The sequence below is a fragment of the Neopsephotus bourkii genome, unplaced genomic scaffold (genome assembly GCF_033783945.1).
Source record: "Neopsephotus bourkii isolate Nb327-2 ecotype Australia unplaced genomic scaffold, CSIRO-AGI_Nbou_v1 NB_5, whole genome shotgun sequence".
In the NCBI taxonomy this organism is placed as follows: domain Eukaryota; kingdom Metazoa; phylum Chordata; class Aves; order Psittaciformes; family Psittacidae; genus Neopsephotus; species Neopsephotus bourkii.
The window spans coordinates 1,302,630-1,327,843 of NW_026900522.1; the positions used below are offsets into that span (position 1 = coordinate 1,302,630).

The following is a 25,214-nucleotide window of genomic DNA, read 5'->3' on the forward strand; positions in this document are numbered from 1 at the left end:
ATGAGCTCTGATGCAGAGATGGCAGTTTTTGGAGAAGCTGCTCCCTATTTACGGAAGACTGAGAAGGAGAGAATTGAAGCCCAGAACCGCCCATTTGATGCTAAGACAGCCTGTTTTGTAGTGGATGAAAAGCAAATGTATGTTAAAGCTACTATACAAAGTAGAGAAGGCGGCAAAGTCACAGTTAAAACATATGATGATACAGTAAGTGATACCAATGGCTACTCATACATGACCACATAGTTCAGGCAGTTCCCTCGCTTAGATTTCTTCTCCTGTTGTTCTATTCTGCTTTTGTCAGACTGTGACTGTAACAGATGAACAGGTCTTTCCCATGAACCCTCCCAAGTACGATAAAATTGAGGACATGGCCATGATGACCCACCTCCATGAACCCGCTGTGCTGTACAACCTCAAAGAGCGTTACGCAGCCTGGATGATCTACGTAAGTACCAGCAGCAATCTTCCTCTGGGTAGCTGGGAGGAACTGCTCTGCCAGCCTAAGTGGAAGCCAACGTGCTGTGTCCCTTCCCCACAGACCTACTCGGGTCTCTTCTGTGTCACCGTCAACCCCTACAAGTGGCTGCCAGTGTACAGCCCGCAGGTGGTGGCTGGTTATCGAGGCAAGAAGCGCCAGGAGGCCCCTCCACACATCTTCTCCATCTCTGACAATGCCTATCAGTCCATGCTGATTGGTAAGTCTTTTGGCAAGAATGGGAAAATACTGATATACACAGGGTTACTGCTTGCTCAAGAAACATTTGAGAGTTCAGGCATCTTAGGTGGTGCTCTACTCAGTGCCTGTATGGCAACAGCTCCCATAGTCAAAGTCACAGTATCACAGACTGGTTGAGGTTGGAAGGGACCTCTGGAGATCATCTTAGTCAACCCTCTTGTTATGCAGATTCACCTAAAGCACGTGGCATGGGATGAGTTTTGAATATCCCCAGAGAAGAAAGCTCTACAACCTCTCTGGCAGCCTGTTACAGGGCTTTGTCTTCCTCATATTCAGATGGAACATTCAGTGTTTCAGTCTATGCCTGCTGCCCCTTACCCGATCACTGGACAAGAGTCTGGTACCATCCTCTTGACCCCGACCCTTAAAATGTTTGCATGCATTGCTAAGATCCCCTCTCAGTCATCTCTTCTCCAAGATAAACAGGCCCAGGTCTCCCAGCCTTTCCTTGAAAGAGAGATGTTCCAGTTCCCTAATCAGCTTTGATTAGGGATCACTGGGCCCTCTCCAGTAGTTCCTTGTGTTTCTTGAACTGGGAAGCCCAGAACTCCAGATGCAGCCTCACCAAGGCAGACTGAAGTCTTATGGAACAACTCAAGATTAGACTGCTTGTGGCATCTTAATGACCTCTGTGCTCTCTGGAAAGGCAGTAGCCAGCTGCCTGGCTTTGCACCCACTCTCCTAGTGAGGGATTTAAAGAAACAGTAAAGCAACAAAGCAGAGAATCTGATTCTGATTACAGAAATATTTAAGCCAAGGTCTATACATAAAAGAAAACAAACAGTGAAGAGGAAGCCTTGTAAAGAACCATCCCTCCTTAGAAAAAAAAAACAAAACAAAACAAAAATATAAAAATCCGCATGGAGACTAATGCAGAGTTTACCTTCTTTGGTTACAAAATGATGAACACAATGACAATACAGTTATTTCCCTTGAAGTCAGTCAGTTATGTCTGAGGAACAGGAGTCCTTCACTTCTCATTTCAACATCTCTTTCTGGTACTTTGTTTTCAGATTCTTGCAACCAGTCAATCCTTATCACGTGAGTATGTTTGGATACAAGTTTCAAAGCTGACAGAGAAGTAAAGATGTTTCCTATTTCCTGTTTTCTATAACAATTAATACTTTCATTTCAACAGCGGAGAATCTGGAGCAGGGAAGACTGTGAACACCAAGCGAGTCATCCAGTACTTTGCAACAATTGCAGTTAGTGGTGACAAAAAGAAAGAAGAAGAGAGTGGCAAACTGCAGGTATGCTTCTTGCTTCCCGTTCTCAAGTTTGCTCAAGACTGTGCCTGCAGAGCAGAAGCTACCAATGCATCTTTTTGGGTTGCACAACTATCAATAGGTAGAAAGTGTAGCACTGCTGAGGAGACAGTCAGGATGCACAGTCCAAGCACACCGATGCTCATTTACCCCTGGTACCTGGCCTCCATCCCTCTGAACACTAGTGGAACTCTACTTAAAGGGGCATTTTCTTAACGTAGGAAGTGTCCAAGCCTCAGTTTCTCTCCAGTCTTCATTTACACAGGAGAAGTCTTCACTAGGGAGAGGAAGACAATGTAAGACAGCAATTTTCTCTGCACTATGTATCAGTTCATCAGTACCCTACAAGGTCAGCCACATCCACTGCACCTGAGTGGCTGCAAGTGTAAAGAGAGCAGTTGGTTCCCAGTGGCACATGACTGTGCCATCCCTATTCTTTGGTTTGACTCCTATTGACAGGGGAAGTGCAGTAACTCTGGACTCCATTGTGTTTGTATTGAAGTTAAAAGCCATTTCAACTGCCTCAGGTAGTAGTTTCCACTGGCTTGTTCTCCTGCCTGTGGTCAAAGTAACAGCCCTTAGTGGAGGCATAAGAAAAGGGACAGCTTTTGGACAGCCAGGACCACTTGCCTGACAGTAGAAATGTAACCTGAAAATGGATCCTTCCAGGGAAGAAAGCATATACCCTAATGACCCTCCCTGCTGAGCAGCCCCACTGCCACAATACACCCCACTGGTGTATTTGCATAGCATAGGTTTCACTCCCTAGCACAGACCAAGCAACAAACATCCTTGCAGCACAAGTGTGTGTCACCAAAGTCTTTGAGATGGTATGTGCATCAAAGTGGGTGACACGTGTCAGCATGTTGAGTACCCAAGGGCACAGAGGAACGTAAGGAGATTCCAAGGCTGAATATTCTTTCCACACTTAGAGGCAGGTGTCTGTGATTGATGGGCTATTATGGCCAAGGCAAGTGCATCATAAACACTCTTTGCATCAGCAGCATTTGAGAATATCCTGGGCTCGGCTTTCACCAGCTGCTCACTATGCCAGCACTGATTGCAGAACTTGGAGACAGCTGACAGATGTCTGTGTTTGATACATGGAAATTCACCTGGCTTTCAGATGGATAACAATTTATTCTGCCTTCTTCCAAATACCCTATTTTATAGTATTCACAATCTCTGTAACAGAAGTATGTGCCTCTTCATAAGAACATTAAACAAAACACTCAGGTTACAGGTATGTCTAGCCCAGCATCCTACCTCAGATGCAGGCTGCAATCAGATGCCAGGCAAGAGTATACGAGTACAGGAAACGTGTAACAGCATTTCTCTAGAATACTGTCTTAGCGTCCAGCACTTTGCCACCCAGCCTATAGGCAGGGCTCCAGAATGAACTTTGTAAAGAATTGCCATGGCATCTTCCATGCTATTCTCCATGAACAATACTCCCTTGAGAGTTCACTGGTCACAACTGTGCACTAAAAAGAGCCTTGGTGTTGGTGTAGTCAGCTGCACTGACACACATACCTCTTCTCATAAACAAAGAGGAAGTTCCTTTAGAAAGCTGGAAGATACATATGAGAGGGCATTGCTGTAGAGATTTGGGGGGTTTTATTAAATATATATATACATACACACGTGGAGCTTAATCTGATACTGTGTTGCCTTAATTAAGACGAGAGTGAGAGAGCTTCATATGCTGCTGTATTGCCTTAATTTTAGAGGGTTCATCTTCACGGTGGACTGGCAACAACTTATTTAAACCCATTGTGCCACCTGCAGACAGTGTTGGGAACGGCGCTCCTTCTCCATTGAAAGTTGAGAAAGGCTGAGCTGAACACCACCACACACAAAGGTGCAGGAACTTGAGCTGTGCTGCTCATCTGTCATCTGGATACAAAGTGATTGTTTGTCCTCATTCTTTTTTTTTTTTTCTGTCTTGGAAATTATCACTGGCAACACTTACACACCCTCAGTACATAACGATCAATTATGACTTTGCTAAGATCCTTGAGAAAAGCTTTATTCTAGGATTCCATAAAAGCACAGGGTGACTCTACTTCTTGGACCCTATATATTGCAAGGCAAAGGAGAGGCATAATGCCACAGAAGCTTCTTTCATCCCATATTTTTGCAGTTAACAAGAGTGACACAATACAATACTGAAACCTTACATGCTGATCATACTTTCTGCAGTCATGCAGCTAAAAAAGTCTCCACTTTGAAACCAATGGCAATATTCATGAATGAATAAATGCTTAAAAACTCCAATACATTTTAGGTTAAAAATCACATATGAAGTATAAGAATTGTCTGCTCATATTGTCTCCTTCGTAATATTTGTTTTTAACCAGTAGTTAAATTTGATAAGAAGCTTTTTCTCTTGTAACTAGGGAACTCTGGAGGATCAAATCATCAGCGCCAACCCACTGCTGGAGGCCTTTGGCAATGCCAAGACTGTGAGAAACGACAACTCCTCTCGCTTTGTGAGTTTATTTAAGATTTGGTGGAATGCAGACATCTCATATTTTTCCCATTCCTTAATCGCTATAACCAATGGGTGGATCTGTACTGCCTGACAGGGAAAATTTATCCGGATTCACTTTGGAAAAACTGGCAAGCTGGCCTCTGCAGATATTGAAACCTGTGAGTTAGAGCAAGTCAGTGGAGGCAGAATTTGTGCAATCAGGATCTCAACTTTACCAGAGGCTAATGACATCTCTCTTTCGATTAGATCTTCTGGAGAAATCCAGAGTGACTTTCCAGCTGTCCAGTGAAAGAAGCTATCATATTTTTTATCAGATAATGTCCAACAAGAAGCCAGAGCTCATTGGTGAGTGCCAGTACTGCTGGGCTTAGCTCAGTAAGTGCTTCTTTTCACTATGACCTGCCCCAATGCCACCAAAGGTGCCCTGTATACCTGCAGATCTCCTCCATATCTCCACCAACCCCTACGATTTCCAGTATGTGAGCCAAGGAGAAGTCACTGTTTCCAGTATTAACGATGCTGAGGAGCTGCTGGCGATGGATGTGAGTACAGGGGAGCACCCACAAGATGGCCCCACAGTCAGAGCAGCTGTGGCCAGGGAAGCACAGCTCAGTGCAGGCAGGGAGGCAAAAAGGCAGGGGGAGAAACCCTACCTTCCCATCACAGCACATGTACCTGTTACAGTACCCTGTTCTTCAGCCCTTGTGCTTGTCTAACCTACCCTGTTGCCTCTGCAGAATGCCGTGGACATCCTGGGCTTCAGCCCTGAAGAGAAGGACGGGATATATAAGGTGACAGGGGCTGTCATGCACTATGGGAACATGAAGTTCAAGCAGAAGCAGCGTGAAGAACAGGCAGAGCCAGATGGCACAGAAGGTAGTGTTGACTGCAGATTTTGCTTGTGAACTGCCACAGGAGACAAGCTAGCAACCCTGCTCCATAAAGTGCCCAAAACACTTTGAGAATGAATTTCCATTCCAGAAACTATTTTTTTTCAGTTTGTTGCAAGTCAGTGATTGAATTTATGCTCCACAAGGAGACAGAAATACATAGAAATGAAGCATTGCTGCAGCCCTCCACGCATGGAAGAGGAGTGTGCTGCAGCTGAGACACTGGCTATATTAAAGTGGAAACTTTCCTTAGCAATAGGTGCATCTTAGGAGCACAGAAAGTGAGGTCCTTGTAACAGGGACATCCTAGAGGGCCAAGACAGCTTTATCTCATTTGACCTCGTCTGCTGTCTCTGATCCTAGTGGCTGACATAGCTGCCTCCCTGATGGGTCTGAATTCTGCTGATTTCCTCAAGGCTTTATGCTATCCCAGGGTGAAAGTCGGGAACGAATATGTAACTAAAGGACAAAACGTCCAACAGGTACCTCAACAGCTGATCAGCTTTTCATTTTATTCAGGTAGTTCTTTCAGCTTTAAAGCTAACTCAACTTTCATTACTTCCTCGGTTGTGTTTCTTACAGGTGTACAATTCAGTGGGTGCATTGGCTAAATCAGTCTATGAGAAGATGTTCCTGTGGATGGTTGTTCGCATCAATCAACAGCTGGATACGAAACAACCCAGAGCATCCTTCATTGGTGTCCTGGACATTGCTGGCTTTGAGATCTTTGATGTGAGTTACAGTTAAGTACCATTGCCCATTGATGACATTTCAAACTAACTGGCTTTTTTATATATTTTGAATTTGCAGTTCAACAGCCTGGAGCAGCTGTGCATCAACTTCACCAATGAGAAACTGCAACAGTTCTTCAACCACCACATGTTTGTGTTGGAGCAGGAAGAGTACAAGAAGGAAGGAATTGAATGGGAATTCATTGACTTTGGGATGGACCTGGCTGCCTGCATTGAGCTCATTGAGAAGGTAGAGGATTTTTTTTTCATTTTAGGAGAGCACGTTTCTTTCATGGGCATTTATTTTAGTCCAGTCATTCTTAATAAATGGTCACATTAATGTCGAATGACCCCCTAACATAAGAAAAGGTAGTTCATAAACCGAAAGCTTTGGGAATGACAGGCTCCCTCTGTGATAAAAATGACTTCCTGAACAACATGGCTGGGGTGATGGGAGAGGGGGTACACAATGTTAACTTGGTGCCTTAACAAAACTGCCCTTAACAGTAAAGTGAACCTCAAGTCTTAGTACTTGCTGTAAGGGGTGGAAGTTCTGGTTCTAGCAACACAGCCCTTTCTGGCCCCTCTGTCACTGCTCACTGCCACTGCACTAGGGATCTTAATGGGAATGAACCCCTCACTCCTATGTTACAAGCCAGTGTCTAGTGGCTGTGCACAGCTCTTACACATCATGTGCAAATCCAATATGCACATATGCGAACATCTTCCTTCTCAGGAGCATACAGGTATCTGCTCCCAGCACTGTCATTCATGCCCCATGCCCAGTGACTGGTACAGCCATCCCACATGCATGTTCACTGCTTTATATTCATTCAGTGTGTTATGCCTTTGCACATGAGACATGTTTCTTGCTAACCTCCCACACTTCCCACCACACAGCAGCATCTACAGGCAGCACTACCATTCACAGCTGCTGCCTGTTGCCTATTAGTGTATTTAACACCCCAAATCTACACTAAGTGTTCAGTGACCACACATTTTGTGTCCCCTATCTATGCAAAGCACAGTAGAGGTAGAGGAAGCAGAACACCTATGCTGATCTTATGTTGTAAAATCTTTTGCAATGACAGAAAAGGAGCAGACCCTTCTAAGATGCAAATCATCTAGTACATTCTGTTAGGGATTCTGTGAAATGTCTTTATAATGTGTTCCGTAATAGAAGAGCAATCTGGACAGCTAGCTCAGATCTAGATTCTTTTTATAGATACCTACACTTAGGCAAGATGTATGCTAACCCCCTAGCTCTCATACAGCAGCCACACCTAGACAGCAAAGTCTTCATTCAAAGCATAGCATTCCTTCCCAGCGTCCACCTTCTGTGGTTGCTGCTGCTCTGGAAGAACCCTGATTTGAACTCTGGCAGCTATCCAGCTGAAATCAGATTTAAGCATCTCATGGCACCTTATTAAATTAAACTAAAAAAAAAAAAGGGGGGTTCATACAAAGAAGGAACTCCTAGAATTCTCTCTAGGCCAGAGAGGTACAGATCACATTATTGTCTCCAGCAATATCAGAGGATGTGCTTGACTGCACTATCAGAAGATACCTCATGTAGCTCCAATAAAAGCTCTGTGAATGTGCCTACATCTCTGTATTGAAATTCTTCTCATTGTAAAGGAAATTCTGAGACAAATTAAAAGTCTACGTGTATTCTAAAGTGACAGGTTGTCATTTACACTCCATATAAGGTATGGAAAATCTGATCCATCGTGCACATTCACTGGAGACAAAACCAGAGCTGGTAGATACCAGTTACTTGCACTTTCTTGAGGAACCATCAAATTAAGTTCACATTGACAATTGCAACCTGATGGCTTGTAACAGACATATAAAACAGCATCAGGCCCACAAACAGGATGCTGAAACCTACTTCCTAATGATGTAGGGTAATGAGGATCAAAACAATAGATTAAAATACGCATATATAGTCTTTCATTCAAAGATGCATGTATCTCTGAATACTGTGAACAGTATTGTTGAGTTCCCATGTTCATGGGTAGTAGCTTGAGCAACACAGACTAATTATAGTTTGCCTGATTATTATAGTAATTAGTGGTGCGTTAAGAACTTAGGCAATATAAATTACAGTCACTGAAACAAGCCACAAATTATATGGAAGGTAACATTTTATTTACTTTTCTTCTCCCCACCACTTTCTTCATGTTTTCATATTCCTCCCAGCCCATGGGCATCTTCTCCATTCTGGAAGAGGAGTGCATGTTCCCCAAGGCAACAGACACCTCTTTCAAGAACAAGCTCTATGATCAGCATCTGGGCAAGAACAAAAACTTCCAGAAGCCCAAGCCTGCCAAAGGCAAGGCTGAGGCTCACTTTGCTCTGGTGCACTATGCTGGCACTGTGGACTACAACATCACTGGCTGGCTTGACAAGAACAAGGACCCCCTGAATGAAAGTGTGGTGGAGTTGTACCAGAAATCATCCTTGAAGCTACTGTGCTTCCTTTTTTCTAATTATGCAAGTGCAGAAACAAGTAAGTGCTTCATCAGTGATGATTAATAAGGCAAGAGCCAGCTAAAGTCTACTTCTTCTGCTGCTCTCTGTGGTATACTTTAGACTCTCTATTTAAGGTGACCTTGTTCTTGTGTGCTCTCAGTTATGCCAAAATTAAGATACCAACATGCAGAACTGCTGAAAACACCACATTCATGGGGTGCAGAGAAGTAAAACACAGTGAGTCCAATACAAAGTGACTCACTATGTTGTGAATCATGTGCATACTTATCCTCTAGACGGGTATCAATTATACATGTAAAGTACATTTTACTTTAAGTAAAGCACTTTCTAGTCTTTGGGGACAGAGTTTTGTTTACTTAGGTGAATTACAAGAACTAAAAGGAGTCCATGGAACTATTTCGTACCCAGCTGAGCAGTCCTGGTGTTGCAACGGAAAATGAGAGATACAAAGAATACAGTGTAATAATCCTCTAAGGGCATCAGAGAGAAGTCCAGTCTCTTGCCCTTTTTTGTGGCTGAAGATAACCAACTTGGACAGTCAACAGGTCTGCCTTACCAAAAGTGGCCGCACAGATTTCTATCAAAAAATTCCCAATATTCTGGCAGCCTGAATGCTGAGCAAAAAGACGAGGCAGTATACAGCAGCAGTCAACTCAGCCATCAGGCATATGGACAGCAAGGTTTGGGATTCAAGAAGGTACTGCATAGGAACTTTCCTGCGGTCCAGTTTGACTGAGATAACAATGTGTCTAGGCAAGCTCTTAGGAAATACTGGGGATGTGTCAGCTGTGGTCTTTGCAGGTATCATCAATATAAGGAAGGTGAGAGGAAAAGGTTGTGAAGATAAAATTTTGAATAAAGTGTGAAATTAGGAGAACAAAGACTTCATTTAAGTCTCAATTTAATTGGCTTCAATGGTGCAGCAAATATTAAAAGGCAATGATCTGCTTGGATTTGTATTCCTGAGGCTGTAATTTGTTTCCTGCCATGGGGATGCCATAAACCAGAATAGATGCCTATTTTTTCACCTGGAACACTGGATTAGGAGATGTTTCTAAAGAAGGCTTTACTGCACTGATAAACAAACATCAACTGCTGAGCCACATTCTTGTGGCCTTCCATCTAATTAGATAAAAAAATAATAACTGTGGCTATGTCTGTAAGTAGAAGGAAAGTAACTAGAAGCACAGAGCATACTGTAATGAAAGTTATGTCAGGCCACAGGGATTCCACACCGCTAAAGCCATGTACATTATGATGCAACCTAAATCATGCATCTGAGAGCAAATATCAACAATTAGCTAGAAACAGTTCACTAAACCTCTCATGCAGCAGTGGGTATTTAAAATTTAAAGTTGATTATATTACTGGCTTATGACCAAAGAAAGGAAGGTGAGGCCTACAAAACATACTGCTTACTCTAACCACTCACCTCTTATCTACTTCTTAAAAGGTGATACTTCTGGTGGCAAGAAAGGTGGTAAGAAGAAGGGTGGCTCTTTCCAGACAGTGTCTGCTGTGTTCAGGGTATGTGAATTTCCTTTTAAATGAGCCGTGCTTCCGTCAAAATGATCCAAGGGCTAAAACACCTCTCCTATGAAAAGTTAATGTAATTCAGCCTGGGGAAGAGAAAGCTTCAAGGACACCTTACTGCAGCCTTTCAGTATATAAAAGGGGCTTATCAGAAAGAGAGAGAAACACTTTTCATAGCGCCTGTAGTGACAGGACTAGAGGCAATGGTTTTAAAATCAAAGAAGGCTGGTTTAAACTGGATTTAAGGAATACAGTCTTTACAGTGAGGGTGGTCAGACACTGGAACAAGTTGCCTGGAGAGGCTGTGGCTGCCCCATCATTGGAAGTGTTCCTAGTCAGGCTGGATGGGGCTTTGAGCAACCTGGTTTACTGAAAAATGTTCCTGCCCTTGTCAGGAGTATTGGACTTGATGAACTTCAAAGGTCCCTTCCAATCCAAACTATTCTGGGATTCTATAACCCCTTGATATTTGTATAAGGACGCAAAAGTTTTATGCCCCAAAGTTCAAACCCATGTTTTGTCTATTATAGGAAAATCTAAACAAGTTGATGACTAACCTGAGAAGTACCCATCCTCACTTTGTGCGATGCCTGGTTCCTAATGAGTCCAAAACACCTGGTAAGTCCACCATTAAACTCTGAAGACATGGCACTGGTGGGACTTGGCCTGCTTAGCTTCCACATCAACTTCTCCCAGAGCAGCTCTCTTTGCATGTGAAACTTTTGTAGGAATTGGCCTGCAGGACAGTGTCCAAATAAATCTTTCTTTTATTGTTTACAGTGAGTGTGAAATTTTGAGCCTTACACAGTCCACAGCAATTACCCATATTCTCTTAATGTGTGTACAGCACTGAAGATGAATAAGATGGGCTTGATCACAGCTGATTAAATGGTCTGTTGTGTGTAATACCATTAGCAAATCCCTAAAAAAGTGCCTAGTTTTAAGGACCACCATGTCATTCAGAACTGTTGGGTTCAGCCAACACCACTTACCAATTTCTAAATATGTTATGATTAAATATGTGTTATGATCTGATTCACTGAGCTGGAGGACTGTCAAAGCAATCATATATCACTTGCAGAATTCCAGGTACAAGCTGCTGGGTGCTGCTAGCACTTGGAAAGCATTTTGATATAAATTTCCTTTTTCTTTATATAATTAAATATTAAACTCTCACAAGGAATTTTGTCTCTGGGCACAGTCAAGCTTGGGAGTATTTTCATGTGGCCACTAAAAGTACCTGGGGGGAGACTTGCCTGTGTGGGTTTTAGGAGTCATAGAATTATAGAACCAGCTAGTTGGAAAAGACCTTTAAGACCATCAAGTCCAACCTTTACCTCAGAACTGTCACAGCCACCACTAAAACATGTCACTAAGGTCCTCATCTACACAGTTTCTGAACACTTCCAGGGACAGTGATTCCACCATTTGTGGAATCTTCACCACTTCCCATTTCAGAGCAGGGTGTTTCAATGCCTGACTACCCTTTCACTGAAGAAATTTTTTCCTAAAATCCAGTCTAAGCCTCCCCTGGTGCAGCTCGAGGCCATTCCCTGTTGTCCTCCTATCAGTACTGGTAGAATGATAAGGTAGATACTGGTAGAATGTAATGGATGCAACAGGAATATGAGGAAACAAGATCTTAGCATCTGTTTAATCTGCTCAGGAAACAAAAGACCAATTTCAGAACATTCCTTACCTTTCTTGTTTATTTCTCTGTGTAACCCCAAAAACCACAAGCAGGATTTAAGCAGCACATACGTGAATGACATTCACATTTCAGCTATTCATCTAAACTGCTTTTATATTCAGTGGAGAGAAGCTGGCATTCTAAGACATGACTCATCTGGCCTCTTTTATATATCTACCTTAGGATGAGATGAATCACATCCTAGAATAAACTTTTTCACTCCACTGACTATAAATTAAGCCCAAATGGAAATGTCCACACTTCATATCTTAAGTGAAGAAAGAGAAATCCCACTGGGGTCTTGACAGTCAAGTATAAGTGGGGAATTAAAGAAACCTACTAAAATAGAAAAGCATATCTGAATAAATTATTTTGCTAGATATTGCTGTCATTTTAATGTTTGGTTGGTTGTTTTGACAGACGACTCAGAGGGAATCTTAACTTTTGTCCTTTAAGAAAAAGTAGTGCTGGTGAGCAAAATTAAGGATGGTGAAGGGACAGAAACTGGGCATCTTCTGATTTTTAGCTGGGTTTTAGCTACTTGTGCTTGACTTTTCTAACTAGTTCTTTGGGTACAACTACTGATTACATTGAAAAGATAAAAGTTAAGGGTATGGACCACACCACACTAATTAAAGTCTCTGGCAGCTGATGGAAATTTCTGCATGACACAGTGGCTCCAAGAGGTTTTTATTTTGTCAGTTGTACTTTGTAATGCTTGGAAATTAGGCTTTGACATACAGTTAATTATTATATCCAATAGATATATTAGGAGGAGAAAGATAATTCTTCCAATTTAAATCAACTGTCCTCTGCAGGTAGACTGAAAGCTTTAAGCAACCTGCTTATCCCTTCCTGTGTTGCAGTCTATCTAGCTATCAAATCTAACTGAATATAGTCAATACTTGCACGGCAGATTGAAGGTATGATGTGAGGTACATAAGGTGAAGAGCTGATTGTCTAGATGCACTACACTCTGCATTATGCCACCTCTACCAACACTTAATGTGGGTGCTGATGCTGTAGAAGATCTTTCAGCTGGTCTCCTAAACCACTGTCCTGACATTTTTGACTAATACGGCCGCATGCTTTTTGGCTGTTGGCAGTTCACAAATTCTGCTCTTAGTACGATCTCTGCAACTTGTATGAATTGAAGACACGTTCTCTCTCAACTTTCTGCATCTTTAATCAAAAGATGGTGAATTTTATAAAATTAAAAAAAAAAAAAGAAAAGGAGGTCATTCTGGAATGCTAAAAGATATGGAGATTTTTTTGGAAGAAAGGAAGAGTCATGATGGATGTATTTTGTTTAAGGTGAAATGGACCATTTCTTGGTGATGCATCAGCTGCGGTGCAATGGAGTCCTAGAAGGCATTCGAATTTGCAGAAAAGGGTTTCCAAGCAGAATCCTTTATGTAGACTTCAAGCAACGGTAAGTCTTCAGTTACTACTGTCTTTTAAGATAAGGCCTCAGTAAACTCACAGCTCATGTGAATCAAGTCTGGTGACATCACTGAGAGAAGCCCTCTGAATCAGACTAGATTAGAGTCATTTGAGAGAACCAAGAAATAAATACTGTCACATCACCCCAGTCTTTCGTTCTTGATCAGACCAGAGATTTTTTTTATTTTTCAGAACCAGTACAGTTTTTAAACTGGAGTCAATGCCTGATGATTCAAAGGATGCAAAATGCTTGCAGTGTAATGAATTACATGTCATTAGAGACTCTCTTTGTAAGTCTCCAAGAGAACAGATACAAAAACAACACATGTCAGCACAGTCTTCTTACTGTGCACTGACTAAGCATGCAAAACTCCTAGGATTTCCCAATGCTCTGTCCCTGGCCTGCATCCTCTACCCTGTTTTTTTCATCTTTAAAATGGAGACAATTAAACAGGTTCATATGAGCTGAGTTGCTATAAACGCCTGAATCAGAACTCGCTGCTGTTACATTTAAACGCGACAGTAGCATTTTGCATGTTGAAATGGTGTGAAAAGGACCCAAGACCTCTCTGAAAATGCCCTGCAACCTGATATTCAGTAAGGCATTAGCTGTTCTCAATTCTCAAATCATAATTTGATGTGACAGGTGAACGAATCTATCCATAATGGTCATAGTTCACAACCACAAAGTGCCTTATAGTTCAAAGCAAATGAACTGAAGTTCAGGAGGAACTAAAATGAAAGCCTAAAATATAGAATATATTTTACATATTCTCTTTCAAGAGAGACTTGAGAATAAGAACTGCTCCAGTGCAGAGTCACACATCCTCATGTACCTGAAGAAATCCCTTTAGAAGGATGAGGTGGTCCTTTCCATGACATCGGATTACCTTAATCATTAAGTTCCGTTACAAAATGCTTAAACTGCTCTTAGCATTTACAGAATAATACTATGCTATTTTTAGTCCAAAGGATTCAGTGGATTCAGTGCTACAACTTTATAGAGCTGTAAGCTGTGCAAGATCTCTATTTCCTTTAGAATATAGCTGATTTTGATTAATAGTTTTAATTAATCTTCAACTCTGAGTAGCATTCCTCTGATCAATGAGACAAGAGAAGAGGCTGACATGTTCTCACTATGTTCTTCCTTATTCCTGGACCTACAGGCACTCTTCAGTACACACATTTTGTATGTAACAACATACTGTGTTGTTACACAGCCAACAGATTCCACTGAGGAGTAGTCATGTCCCCTTGTCGTCACATTCTGTTTAGGCAAGACTGTCTCATTTCAGATGGCATATTCAGCTGCTTGCAGATAGCTCAGCTTCCATATATTTTATGATATATGATGGATCATATTTTCCTCACCGTGCCTGCAGTCAGTCCTTGCAACTTGTCTTACCACAGGTACAAGATACTTAACGCCTCAGCTATTCCAGACGACCAATCCACTGACAGCAAACAGGCTTCAGAAAAGCTTCTTTCCTCCATTGATGTTGACCACAACCAATACAAATTTGGCCACACCAAGGTAAAGCCCTTGTGGAAGTGTGGGTAAGATTATGAGCAAAAAAATTTTGTTTGTTGAAATTATTTCTTGCTTATGAAATCAGCCTTCACAATGGTTGGAAAGAAAGCAAGAAGAGGTACAGGAAACTCAGGTTCTGGGGGTATGTGTAAGGGGTAGCACTGTCAGCCCTGGGAACACCATACTACCAGAATGACCTAGAGTAGCAGCAACCAGAACTACTGCCATCCCTTTCTCCCACCAGTTGAACTTATTTGTACTAGTGCATGTTAGACAGGCTCAGACAAGTTTGGCCAGACAGATTTTTCAGAGGATTTGGGCACACAAGTCCATCATCCATATCCAAAGCAGTGTCAGGTGGGACACTGATTCTCTGATCATCAGACTCAAAGCACTACTATATCCGGACAAAAAGCAAATCACCTACACTACTGAGTAGTCATCATATGTGCTTCTCAAGCCATTTCTAAGTCAGTGAGCAAATCCTGAGCCTGACATAGAAGGGTAAAGTATAGCAAAGAGACAGAGTAAGATACAGTACTAAGTTGAAAGTTAACTTTTTGTTTTAATAACTAATTATGAGCTAAATCTTCTACAGCCTACATTGGAGCAGGCATCAAATAACACAGCAATAATGTGATTAGATCATACATAGAGTAACTTGTCGTGAATCACAGGAACACTGAGGATATGAATACTGACACAAAATTTCTTTAGCTGTTAAACCTTTACTCTGAAGGCATTTTTCCAAAACTGCCTTGTACTACCCTGCAACAGCTGCCTAAGCCTCAAAATATTTGACACTCTTTTATGTTCTAGGTTTTCTTCAAGGCAGGTCTCTTGGGAGTCCTGGAAGAGATGAGAGATTGTAAGGTTGTGAGCCTCATCACTAGTATACAAGCTATCTGCAGAGGGTTCCTCATGAGAAAAAAATACAAAACAATGGGTGGAAAAAGGTAATACAAGAAAATACTAACAATCATGCTGTGTCAGACCAAAAGTCCAGCAATGCAGTATACTGTCTGAGGCAAAAACCTGTTCTCAGGAGAGATCCCTAGAAAGACTAGGGGAAAAAGAGCAAGCTCAAACAGTTTCCTTGCCATAGCCTTCCAAATTCTGGCAGTGGTTATTAAGCAATTGGACCATGCAGCTGAACCATGATTGATGGCTTGGCTTCGTGAGCGAAGACTGGGGAACGGCTTTAGCCACGCTTACTACAAGCACGATGACCAAGGGCATGTGGGATATGCAAATCTGGCTGAAAAAAGGGACCATGATGTTTAGTATTTAACAGTGAACTTTTTCTCCAGGAATGCACTTAACCTGTGACAGAGACAGCCACCTAAGCCAGCTGATGTCTGTCTGGTTTTAACATGTTGTCCGATAATTTCACTGGATCACATTTGTTTTGTAAGGAATGGCATATGATCAATCTCTGCTCTCCTTCTCATTCATTTTCTTTCATGATTCTGTCATCTACAAGGAGAAATTCTAGTTTGTACAAAGAAGTTACTTCCATACTTTCAATCATCCAGAATGCACTTCCCATTTTCAGCTCTCTCCCTTTGAAATTGGATGAATCATACAAAATTTATAGTGTAGGAGTGGCAGCACTGGGTGAGCTAAGCAAACTTTCACAAATGTTGACAAGCGAAAGCTTTAGGGGGAACAAGGATTGCATAAATGTATAGGATGCTCTGCCAACCAGCTGCTTTTATTTGTAATACTATGCAGGATAAATTTAGCTCAGGGGCTTCCTGAGCCAGGTATAGCTTCTAAGAACTCAATAACTCTTACTGGATTTTTCTACGAGGAATTGTCTAATTTCCCTTTGAACTACAGGCATGAACAACACCTTTTTGCATTCCAAAGTATAATTTATATATTTCTAATATGGTATTTGCTATTTTGAGTGACCTGAAAAGCATCAAGCTGCTGTTTCCACAACTGACAGTAACTCCCAGATTTCAGCAGCAATACATGGCAAGGATATCAGTTTTGACTCTGGTATTTACCTGAGCACTTGAACTTTCTTTAAGACTAAGGAAAATCTAAGAGATCCCCAGGTAACATGCCAGAGAAGTTTGTCTGCTTTGGAGTATTTCTCCCTCTTATATCCAGACATAAGTTATTGTTCATGCTACTGAACCAGCCATTCTGCAATCAAGGGCCTAGAAATGACTCTTTTATTAACAGAGATGAAGAAAAAAAATCATGCAAAAGTTCCTTGAGGCAAAAGATGATGCTGTCTAGCCAGTAATCAGAGTGTTTCTAACCCAAGTCTTACCATCCTCATAAACTGTGTTTTCATGTATTTTCAGACAATCCATTTATACCATCCAGGACAATATTCGTGCATTCCTGACCTTCAGGCACTGGCCCTGGATGAAGCTGTTGACCATGATTAAACCCTTGATGAAGAGGGCAGAATCTGAGAAGGAGATAGCCAACATGAAAGAGGAATTTGAGAAAACCAAGGAAGAGCTTGCAAAGTCTGAGGCAATAAGGAAAGACCTGGAGGAGAAAATTGTGACCTTGGTGCAAGAGAAAAATGACCTGCAACTTCATGTTCAATCTGTGAGTAACCTCAATTTTTAGTTTCACTCACTTCCTATTCTGCTTGCCCTTCCCTTTTCCATGATCCTTCACAAACAGAGATGTAAAAGGGCTGGATTCTCCACTGCTTTTATCTGGTCTTGTCATTACACCTAAACAAAATGAGTACAAAGCACATAGGAAATATTGCTACCAGTACGAATACAGGAGATCCTGACTGGGTGTCCATGTAACCCCACTTCATTATTAAGCAATCACCAGGGGAAGAATCAGATGTCCCACAATATATACAGTGTGCTCCTAACAATGGAGTCTGATTCTGGGTGAAATACAAGCTGTTTCCCCATCTGCTGACCATTATAACAGGGAGCAGGGACAGGGGTGCTTTTCTGTCCCAGACAGAACTGAAACCATGGAACAAAAACTGACCCTTTTCTCTGGAATACTGCTGTGACAAGTCTGAAATTACACAAGATAGGAATACTGTCAGGTTTTAAAAGGCTTAAAAGGATACTGTGTGCCCAAGGACAGCCTGGTGCAAGTTGACCTGTCACTTGTTTCCCTGTGCTTTCGAGACAGTTGGTTTTTGAAAGAGTCTTAGAATCATAGAATCATAGAATAGTTGCAGTTGGAAAGGACCTTAAGATCACCCAGTTCCAACCCCCCTGCCATGGGCAGGGACACCTCCCATTAAACCATGTCAGTCAAGGCTCTGTCCAACCTGGCCTTGAACACCACCAGGGGTGGAGCATTCACAGCTCCCCTGGGCAACCCATTCCAGTGCCTAACTACCCTAACAGTAAAGAACTTCTTCCTTAGATCCAATCTAAACTTCCCGTGTTTAAGTTTTAACCCATTACCCCTTGTCCTATCACTACAGTCCCTAATGAAGAGTCCATCCCCAGCATCCTTATAGGCCCTCTTCAGATACTGGAAGGCTGCTATGAGGTCTCCATGCAGCCTTCTCTTCTCCAGGCTGAACAGCCCCAACTTTCTCAGCCTGTCTTTATATGGGAGGTGCTCCAGTCCCCTGATCATCCTTGTGGCTCTCCTCTGGACTTGTTTCAACAGTTCCATGTCCTTTTTACGTTCAGCACACCAGAACTGCACACAATACTCCAGGTGAGGTCTCACGAGAGCAGAGTAGAGAGGCAGGATCACCTCCTTCGACCTGCTGGTCACGCTCCTTTTGATGCAGCCCAGGATATGGCTGGTTCCTGGGCTGCGAGCGCACACTGTTGGCTCATGTCCAGTTTCTCATCAGCCAACACTCCTAAGTCCTTCTCAGGGCTGCTCTGAATTTTTTTTCCACCCAACCTGTAGCTGTGCCTTATTGCCCCAACCCAGGTGTAGGACCTTGCACTTGACTTGGTTAAACTTCATAAGGTTGGCATCATCAGACCACCTCACAAGCATGACAAGGTCCCTCTGGATGGCATTCCTTCCCTCCAGCATATCAACTGAACCACACAGCTTGGTGTCATCGGCAAACTTGCTGAGGGCGCACTCAATCCCACTGTCCATGTCACCAACAAAGATGTTGAACAAGATCAGTTCCAACACTAATCCCTGAGGGACACCACTCGTTACTGTCTTCCAGCTGGACATTAAGCCATTGACCACAATTCTTTGCATGTGGCCATCCAGCCAGTTCTTTATCCACCAAGTGGTCCATCTATCAAATTGATGTCTCTCTAATTTAGAGACAAGAATGTCATGCTGGACTGTGTCGAATGCTTTGTACAAGTCCAGGTAGATGACATGCACTGCTCTGCCCCTGTCCATCAGCTCTGTAGCTCCATAGATGGGGCTACATAGCCATAGAAGGCCACCAAATCGGCCTTCTATTGTTTCAAGCGCTGAGGCTGTAACTGTGCCTGCTGAAGATCAAGTTCATTACCTGAATCCTTCTTCAGAACTTCAACTTAACCGGAATTTCTTTGTGCCCTTCTTGGTATTTAATGCTTTGTTCTCCAGAACCCATCCAGTTTGCAAGCATTTGGGACTTCACTTTATTAAACCCTTCATGGATGGCAAGCCAAAAAAAAACCAAAAACCCACAACTGAGAAGACCAAGTTTAACTAGGTTAAATAACTTCCAGGTTACGATGCCTTTCAAAGCACTCAGATTTTTTAACATAAAAGAACTCCTAAGGTATGATCATTGCCCTCAAGTGTGTTGTCTTACTCTTTCTTGACTCTCAGTTTTTCATTGTTTCAGTACTAGAAGAGTCCTTCCTGTCTTCTTGCTATTTTCCTGGGGAAATTTCTATCAACCCCACCTGAAAGATAACTCAAGCACCAACTTCTCCAAGTTCATCCCCAGATGATTTCCATGATTATAGTCATGATTTCCAGTGCACTACGGGTTTCAGTCAGAATCTCAGAGAGAGTGAAACATACTATCTTCAGTTACTGCAGTGATGGCTTTCAGCCGTAAGTCTTTTGGGAGGCAGCAGATACTTTCTCTGGTATTCTGCCTAGAATAAGCCATAGTAGCAAGAATTTAGACAAAATTTCATCTGCTAGTCATGTCTTAAAATGTTAGTTCTAATAAAAGATGTAGGCTACAGTTTAGGTTGAGCTTGACCCTAGCTTGGCTGAGCAAGAGGTTAGAGAATGATGGGAGCAGGTTAGTCTCATGTGAATAAAGCGGAAGAAGTCTGGGGGGAGTCTGACTTATGTCATTAGAGTTGGAGTAGCTTATTGAAGACAGTATCTTCCAACATTCTATTAAAGATGACTTGGAAATCCACATCTAAGATTATGCTTCCAAGAAATACAGTTTGCTACACAGCTTTTTATCTCACTGATTCCTCGCAGGATCCTCATTATGACTGAACACTGGGAGTCTATTGCATGGTATTGTATTCAGCTGACCAGCTGAAAGGAAGTATCTCTACCATGGGATTATGGTTCATTTTAATAGCCATGACTGAGCAGGACAATTTCCTCATGGTTAGATTGTGTGCATTACTGTACTATTTGCATTGGAAATTTTACCCTGACTTGTGTAATTAATTTCCCAGAGATGGCACTTGAACAGTGTGTTGCCTTTTGTCATTTTAATGATAAATACAATATGCCTTCATTATGTTCCAACAGGTGAGTGAAAATCTAGCTGATGCTGAAGAGAGATGTAGAGGACTCATCAAAAATAAAATCCAGCTGGAAGCTAAAATTAAAGAAGTAAGTGAAAGAATGGAGGATGAAGAAGCGACGAATGCTGACCTGACAGCAAAGAAAAGGAAACTTGAAGATGAGTGCTCTGGGCTGAAGAAAGATATTGATGATCTTGAACTGACTCTGGCCAAAGTGGAAAAGGAGAAGCACGCAACAGAGAATAAGGTGACAGGGGGATCAGGGAATTATTATTCTCCAGACAATTTTCAGTTTTGTGGAAAGTTGCAGTCATTCCTAAGTTCTCTGAAAAGAAGTGATATGTGCCCAAGGCATAAAGAGACATATTGCCACTTAATTACCTGTGACAGGAAATCTGTGAAAATTGTAACTTCCTCTTAGAAAAAATACATCTTTTCTGACAGTTCAAAAAGAGTTGAAAGTTTGTTATGGTGCTTGACAGAGAATTTCCATATTTGGCTATTTGCAGTCATAAAGAACCACTATACCTATGTCTCTTGTGAGACACAAATGGAGGATTAGTATGCTTATGAGTAGCCCAGCACAGAATGGCTATGTTGGTCCTTTCTAACATGCATTAAGAAGAACTGATTTTGCAGATGTCAGATGTTTTCTTATAATTCTCTTATATTTAAGAAGACTACGTCTCAGCTAGAATGGACATCCTTTCCATTGACTTGACAATACAATGAGAGTTCTTCCTGACTCCTAAGTTTCAGACTGTCAGTGTAGCAAGGATGGTCTCTATCAGGCTGTCATTAATTTATTTAACAAGCAGTAAAAGCACAGGTCTCTTCACTTGTATCTCAACAACCAATATGAAGAGACAGAATTGAGATATATATGTTAGAACTCAAAAGCCCACATCTGTGGTGAGTGTCCACTGCTGTGGAAACAATACTAGAAGAGATCTAATTATAACACTGAGGTTCCCTTCACTGCCATCACTGAGAACAATACTGGATCTTAAGTTTGCAATTACAGTTATGCTGGATATTTGTAAACTAATGCTCAGAAGAAATCTAGTTGGTGCTGCATGTTAGGATGAGGGAGTGTCTTAATCAGGTATCAGGGCCACACAGCTAAAGCACTTAGCAGAATGGACTTTCCTTATTTCAAGTGTCAGGCTTTCCCACCAAAATGAGACAAATGGGAAGCAAGGGTCAGGCAGGCTAACGCACAGCACCTGATGTGTTTGGGATAAGGTTGCTGGTATGCAGTGCTCCATTGATGTATAAGGAATAAGTTTCCAAGATAAAGCTAGCAGAGCTGCTATGTCCAGCAGCTCGTTTAGAAGCTCCTGCCCTGAATTTGTTATCACCTGTTCCAAGGGCATAAGGTTCTTTGTCATGTCACATCTTTGTCATGTTTGTTTCACCTTTATGGAAAACTTAATGTATTTCTTATCTTTGGTTATGCTTAGCACATGATAATATCTTTATAAAGAACTTCACTTGCTGAGAATTTACAGCTGTTTATCTGGCAAATACATCACATGCAGAAAATACATATTTTCAGCAACAGCAACTCAGAGGCCTTTTGTAAATCCCAGTGGGAAAAGCTTGCAGAGGCAGGTGAAGATCTAGCACGTTCCACTATAGAATTCAGCAGGATAGAGCTGGTAGTTAAAAACAACTAAAGCAAGAATTCCTACAACTGCAGGACCAGAGAGGTGTGACTGTTAAGCATGACACTTGTTGCTGCACTCACCATGAATGATAAGAGACCTTCTGTTGAGAGCATTTTGACTACATCCGTGAAAGATTTTGCAAGGATGTACTCTCTGTGCTCTTGGTCTGTCATGTCTCAAGGCACCCCCTCATAGTATGGATGTCTAACAGGTTAAGAATCTTACTGAAGAAATGGCAGCTCTGGATGAAAATATTTCTAAACTCACTAAGGAGAAAAAGGCCCTCCAGGAAGCCCACCATCAGACACTGGATGACTTGCAAGTTGAGGAAGACAAAGTCACGGCACTCAACAAAACCAAGACCAAACTGGAGCAACAAGTAGATGATGTAAGGAAAAGTTTTGGGGTTGTGTAGGTGGATGTATTGACAGATTAGAAGAGTCTAGAAATCTGTAGTTGGGAGTATAAGTAACACCTAAAGCAGCCAAGCCAACCCTAATACTTCCAGCTAATAAACCATTGCCAGTTGACAGGGTATTGTGGAATCCAGGACATCTTCTACCTTTCCCTGGACATGTAAACTACATTCATCACTGGATATTTCAGTATTGTAGACTTTTGTGCCTCTTTGAATCAATTAGCTGGAACACTACATCTGTAGCAATCTGAAGTTTGATGCAGAGTTATTTGTGGTCCCTTACTGTGCAGTGTGGATATACTCCAGGAAGTTATGGACACTGGAAATTTGTCTACATTTTAGGGACTGCAGCCACTGGAAAATTTAAATTTCTGTATTTTTCAGAAACTTGCATTTCAACTGTGCACAGCCAAGCTGTGGACAGCTTAATGTCCAAAATCAAATCACAATGGCAGCTTTAATCTTGAAGCGAGAGTGTAACACAGGTGGAGTTGAGAAGTTTATACAGGATCTGTTTCCACTATTCATCAATTTTTAATCAATAATAGTTATTTTCAAAGTAGAATTATGTGTTTCACAGTATGTTTTATGTATTTTAGCTTGAAAGTTCTCTGGAAGAAGAGAAGAAACTGCGACTGGACCTTGAGAGAGCAAAAAGGAAACTAGAGGGAGATCTGAAAATGTCTCAGGATTCCATCATGGATCTAGAAAATGATAAGCAACAGATGGATGACAGACTAAAAAAGTATAGCATTGGCTTTTGCTGCTCTGAATTCCAAAATTCATATTTCATCTTAACCATATTGAATTTGCATTCTTGTTCTTTAACAGAAAGGATTTTGAAATCAGACAGTTGCAAGGTAATATAAAAGATGAGCAGGCTCATAGTTCTCAGCTGCAAAAGAAAATTAAGGAGCTTCAGGTAGAGTATGAGAGTTCTTGATTTTTTGGTAGCTAAGCACATTTTCCTTAGAATTAATTGATGTTTATTCTTAGACTGTTCTACAAAAATATTTTCCTACACATGAATAAAGCAGTGAACATGGACTCTGGATGTTGTTCCAATCTCGGGGCACTTCTACAGGAACTCTGGCCTCTAATCATACATAACTACATAAGAAACGTCTTAAGTAAAGCTTGTGGGAGGCTTTGAAAATGGATCAGATAATGAGTTATAACAGTAGTGAAGCCACTGAGAATTACTTTTATAATTAAAAAAATAGAATGTGACATAATGTCACGATCAGGACAGAGTTCACATTCTAAATGCAGAGCCAGGAAGAAAATTCTTTTCAGTGCTATTATCCCATGGTTGGTCATCTCACGGTTCCTTCCATCTTGTTTGCTGATAGCGAGAAGACACTGTTTTGTTTTGGCTTGACCTTTGGGAAATCTCTAACAAACTTGATTTCCTTTACATTTTCCAGTGACACATCCCACATTTCTTCAGAAAAGCTCAATACTAGATCTTTCTCAACATAATGAATCCATTCTGAGCTGTAACATAACATGAAATACCAGATATTGCATTCACTGTTGCTCTAAAACCAAATATTACATGTCCTAGAATATAATTCAGTGAAATTTCTAGTGGTGCTTCTTTCTTTATGCGGATATAAGTGGATGTGAATGTTCACCCCTTCTTCCTTAATGGTAATTTCACGTCTGTCCATCCAGAACCATATAACCGATTAACTTTCACAGGTTCGAACAGAGGAACTGGAGGAGGAAATTGAGGCAGAGCGAACCTCTCGGGCAAAAGCAGAGAAGCATCGGTCTGACCTCTCGAGGGAGCTGGAGGAGATCAGCGAGCGCCTGGAAGAAGCAGGAGGGGCTACAGCAGCTCAGATTGAGATGAACAAGAAGCGTGAGGCCGAGTTCCAGAAGATGCGTCGTGACCTCGAAGAGGCCACGCTGCAGCACGAAGCCACGGCTGCTGCCCTGCGCAAGAAGCACGCGGACAGCACCGCTGAGCTTGGGGAGCAGATTGACAACCTGCAGCGAGTGAAGCAGAAGCTGGAGAAGGAGAAGAGTGAGCTGAAGATGGAGATTGACGACCTGACCAGTAACATGGAGTCCGTCTCCAAAGCTAAGGTACGCAAATACCTTCTAGATATTTCTGCCACAAAAGAATATTTCTATGTGGTGATTCAAACATAAGCAAGTATTTATATTTTAACTTAGAAATTTAAATTAGTCATGCTTAAAAATAAATAGTTGCACTTCATCACTTGAACTGAGCCCATTCCAATGCCTCACCACTCTCACAGTAACGAACTTCTGCCTTATATCTAACCCAAACTTCTCCTGTTTCAGTTCGAGCCCATTATGTGTTGAACCACCAATCATCTTTCATTCTGTTTTTCATGAAAACAGGCAAATCTGGAGAAGATGTGTCGCTCCCTAGAAGATCAGCTCAGTGAGATTAAGAAAAAGGAGGAGGAACAACAGCGCACAATTAATGACATTAGTGCTCAGAGAGCTCGGCTACAGACAGAATCTGGTAAGACATTTGTGGACAGTGTTTAAGAGAAAATGAGGCTTTAAAAAAGACATCAAATTACATTATATGAGGCTTTAAAAAAGAGAGGGTCAGAAGAATCGTGGAGTCTTGCTGGAACCACAGTTGAACATTAACCAGAAATGTGCTCTTGTGACAA

At 41.7% G+C, this 25,214-nt stretch overlaps 1 protein-coding gene across 1 annotated transcript in view; it reads left to right on the forward strand.

Annotated features, from left to right (window-relative positions):
• LOC133218048 (myosin-1B-like) overlaps nucleotides 1–25,214 on the forward strand; it is a 32,503-nt gene continuing 7,289 nt past the window's right edge. Inside the window, exons 1-25 of the mRNA XM_061364132.1 lie at nucleotides 1–204; nucleotides 302–695; nucleotides 1,750–1,777; nucleotides 1,875–1,986; nucleotides 4,401–4,493; nucleotides 4,590–4,653; nucleotides 4,742–4,840; nucleotides 4,934–5,037; nucleotides 5,233–5,371; nucleotides 5,749–5,867; nucleotides 5,968–6,117; nucleotides 6,196–6,366; nucleotides 8,319–8,628; nucleotides 10,066–10,139; nucleotides 10,676–10,763; nucleotides 13,150–13,267; nucleotides 14,689–14,812; nucleotides 15,629–15,765; nucleotides 17,131–17,386; nucleotides 20,471–20,713; nucleotides 22,348–22,524; nucleotides 23,154–23,299; nucleotides 23,386–23,476; nucleotides 24,259–24,648; nucleotides 24,931–25,057. Coding sequence (XP_061220116.1) covers nucleotides 1–204; nucleotides 302–695; nucleotides 1,750–1,777; nucleotides 1,875–1,986; nucleotides 4,401–4,493; nucleotides 4,590–4,653; nucleotides 4,742–4,840; nucleotides 4,934–5,037; nucleotides 5,233–5,371; nucleotides 5,749–5,867; nucleotides 5,968–6,117; nucleotides 6,196–6,366; nucleotides 8,319–8,628; nucleotides 10,066–10,139; nucleotides 10,676–10,763; nucleotides 13,150–13,267; nucleotides 14,689–14,812; nucleotides 15,629–15,765; nucleotides 17,131–17,386; nucleotides 20,471–20,713; nucleotides 22,348–22,524; nucleotides 23,154–23,299; nucleotides 23,386–23,476; nucleotides 24,259–24,648; nucleotides 24,931–25,057 — 3,958 coding nt within the window. The remainder of the gene's footprint in view (nucleotides 205–301; nucleotides 696–1,749; nucleotides 1,778–1,874; nucleotides 1,987–4,400; nucleotides 4,494–4,589; nucleotides 4,654–4,741; nucleotides 4,841–4,933; nucleotides 5,038–5,232; nucleotides 5,372–5,748; nucleotides 5,868–5,967; nucleotides 6,118–6,195; nucleotides 6,367–8,318; nucleotides 8,629–10,065; nucleotides 10,140–10,675; nucleotides 10,764–13,149; nucleotides 13,268–14,688; nucleotides 14,813–15,628; nucleotides 15,766–17,130; nucleotides 17,387–20,470; nucleotides 20,714–22,347; nucleotides 22,525–23,153; nucleotides 23,300–23,385; nucleotides 23,477–24,258; nucleotides 24,649–24,930; nucleotides 25,058–25,214) is intronic.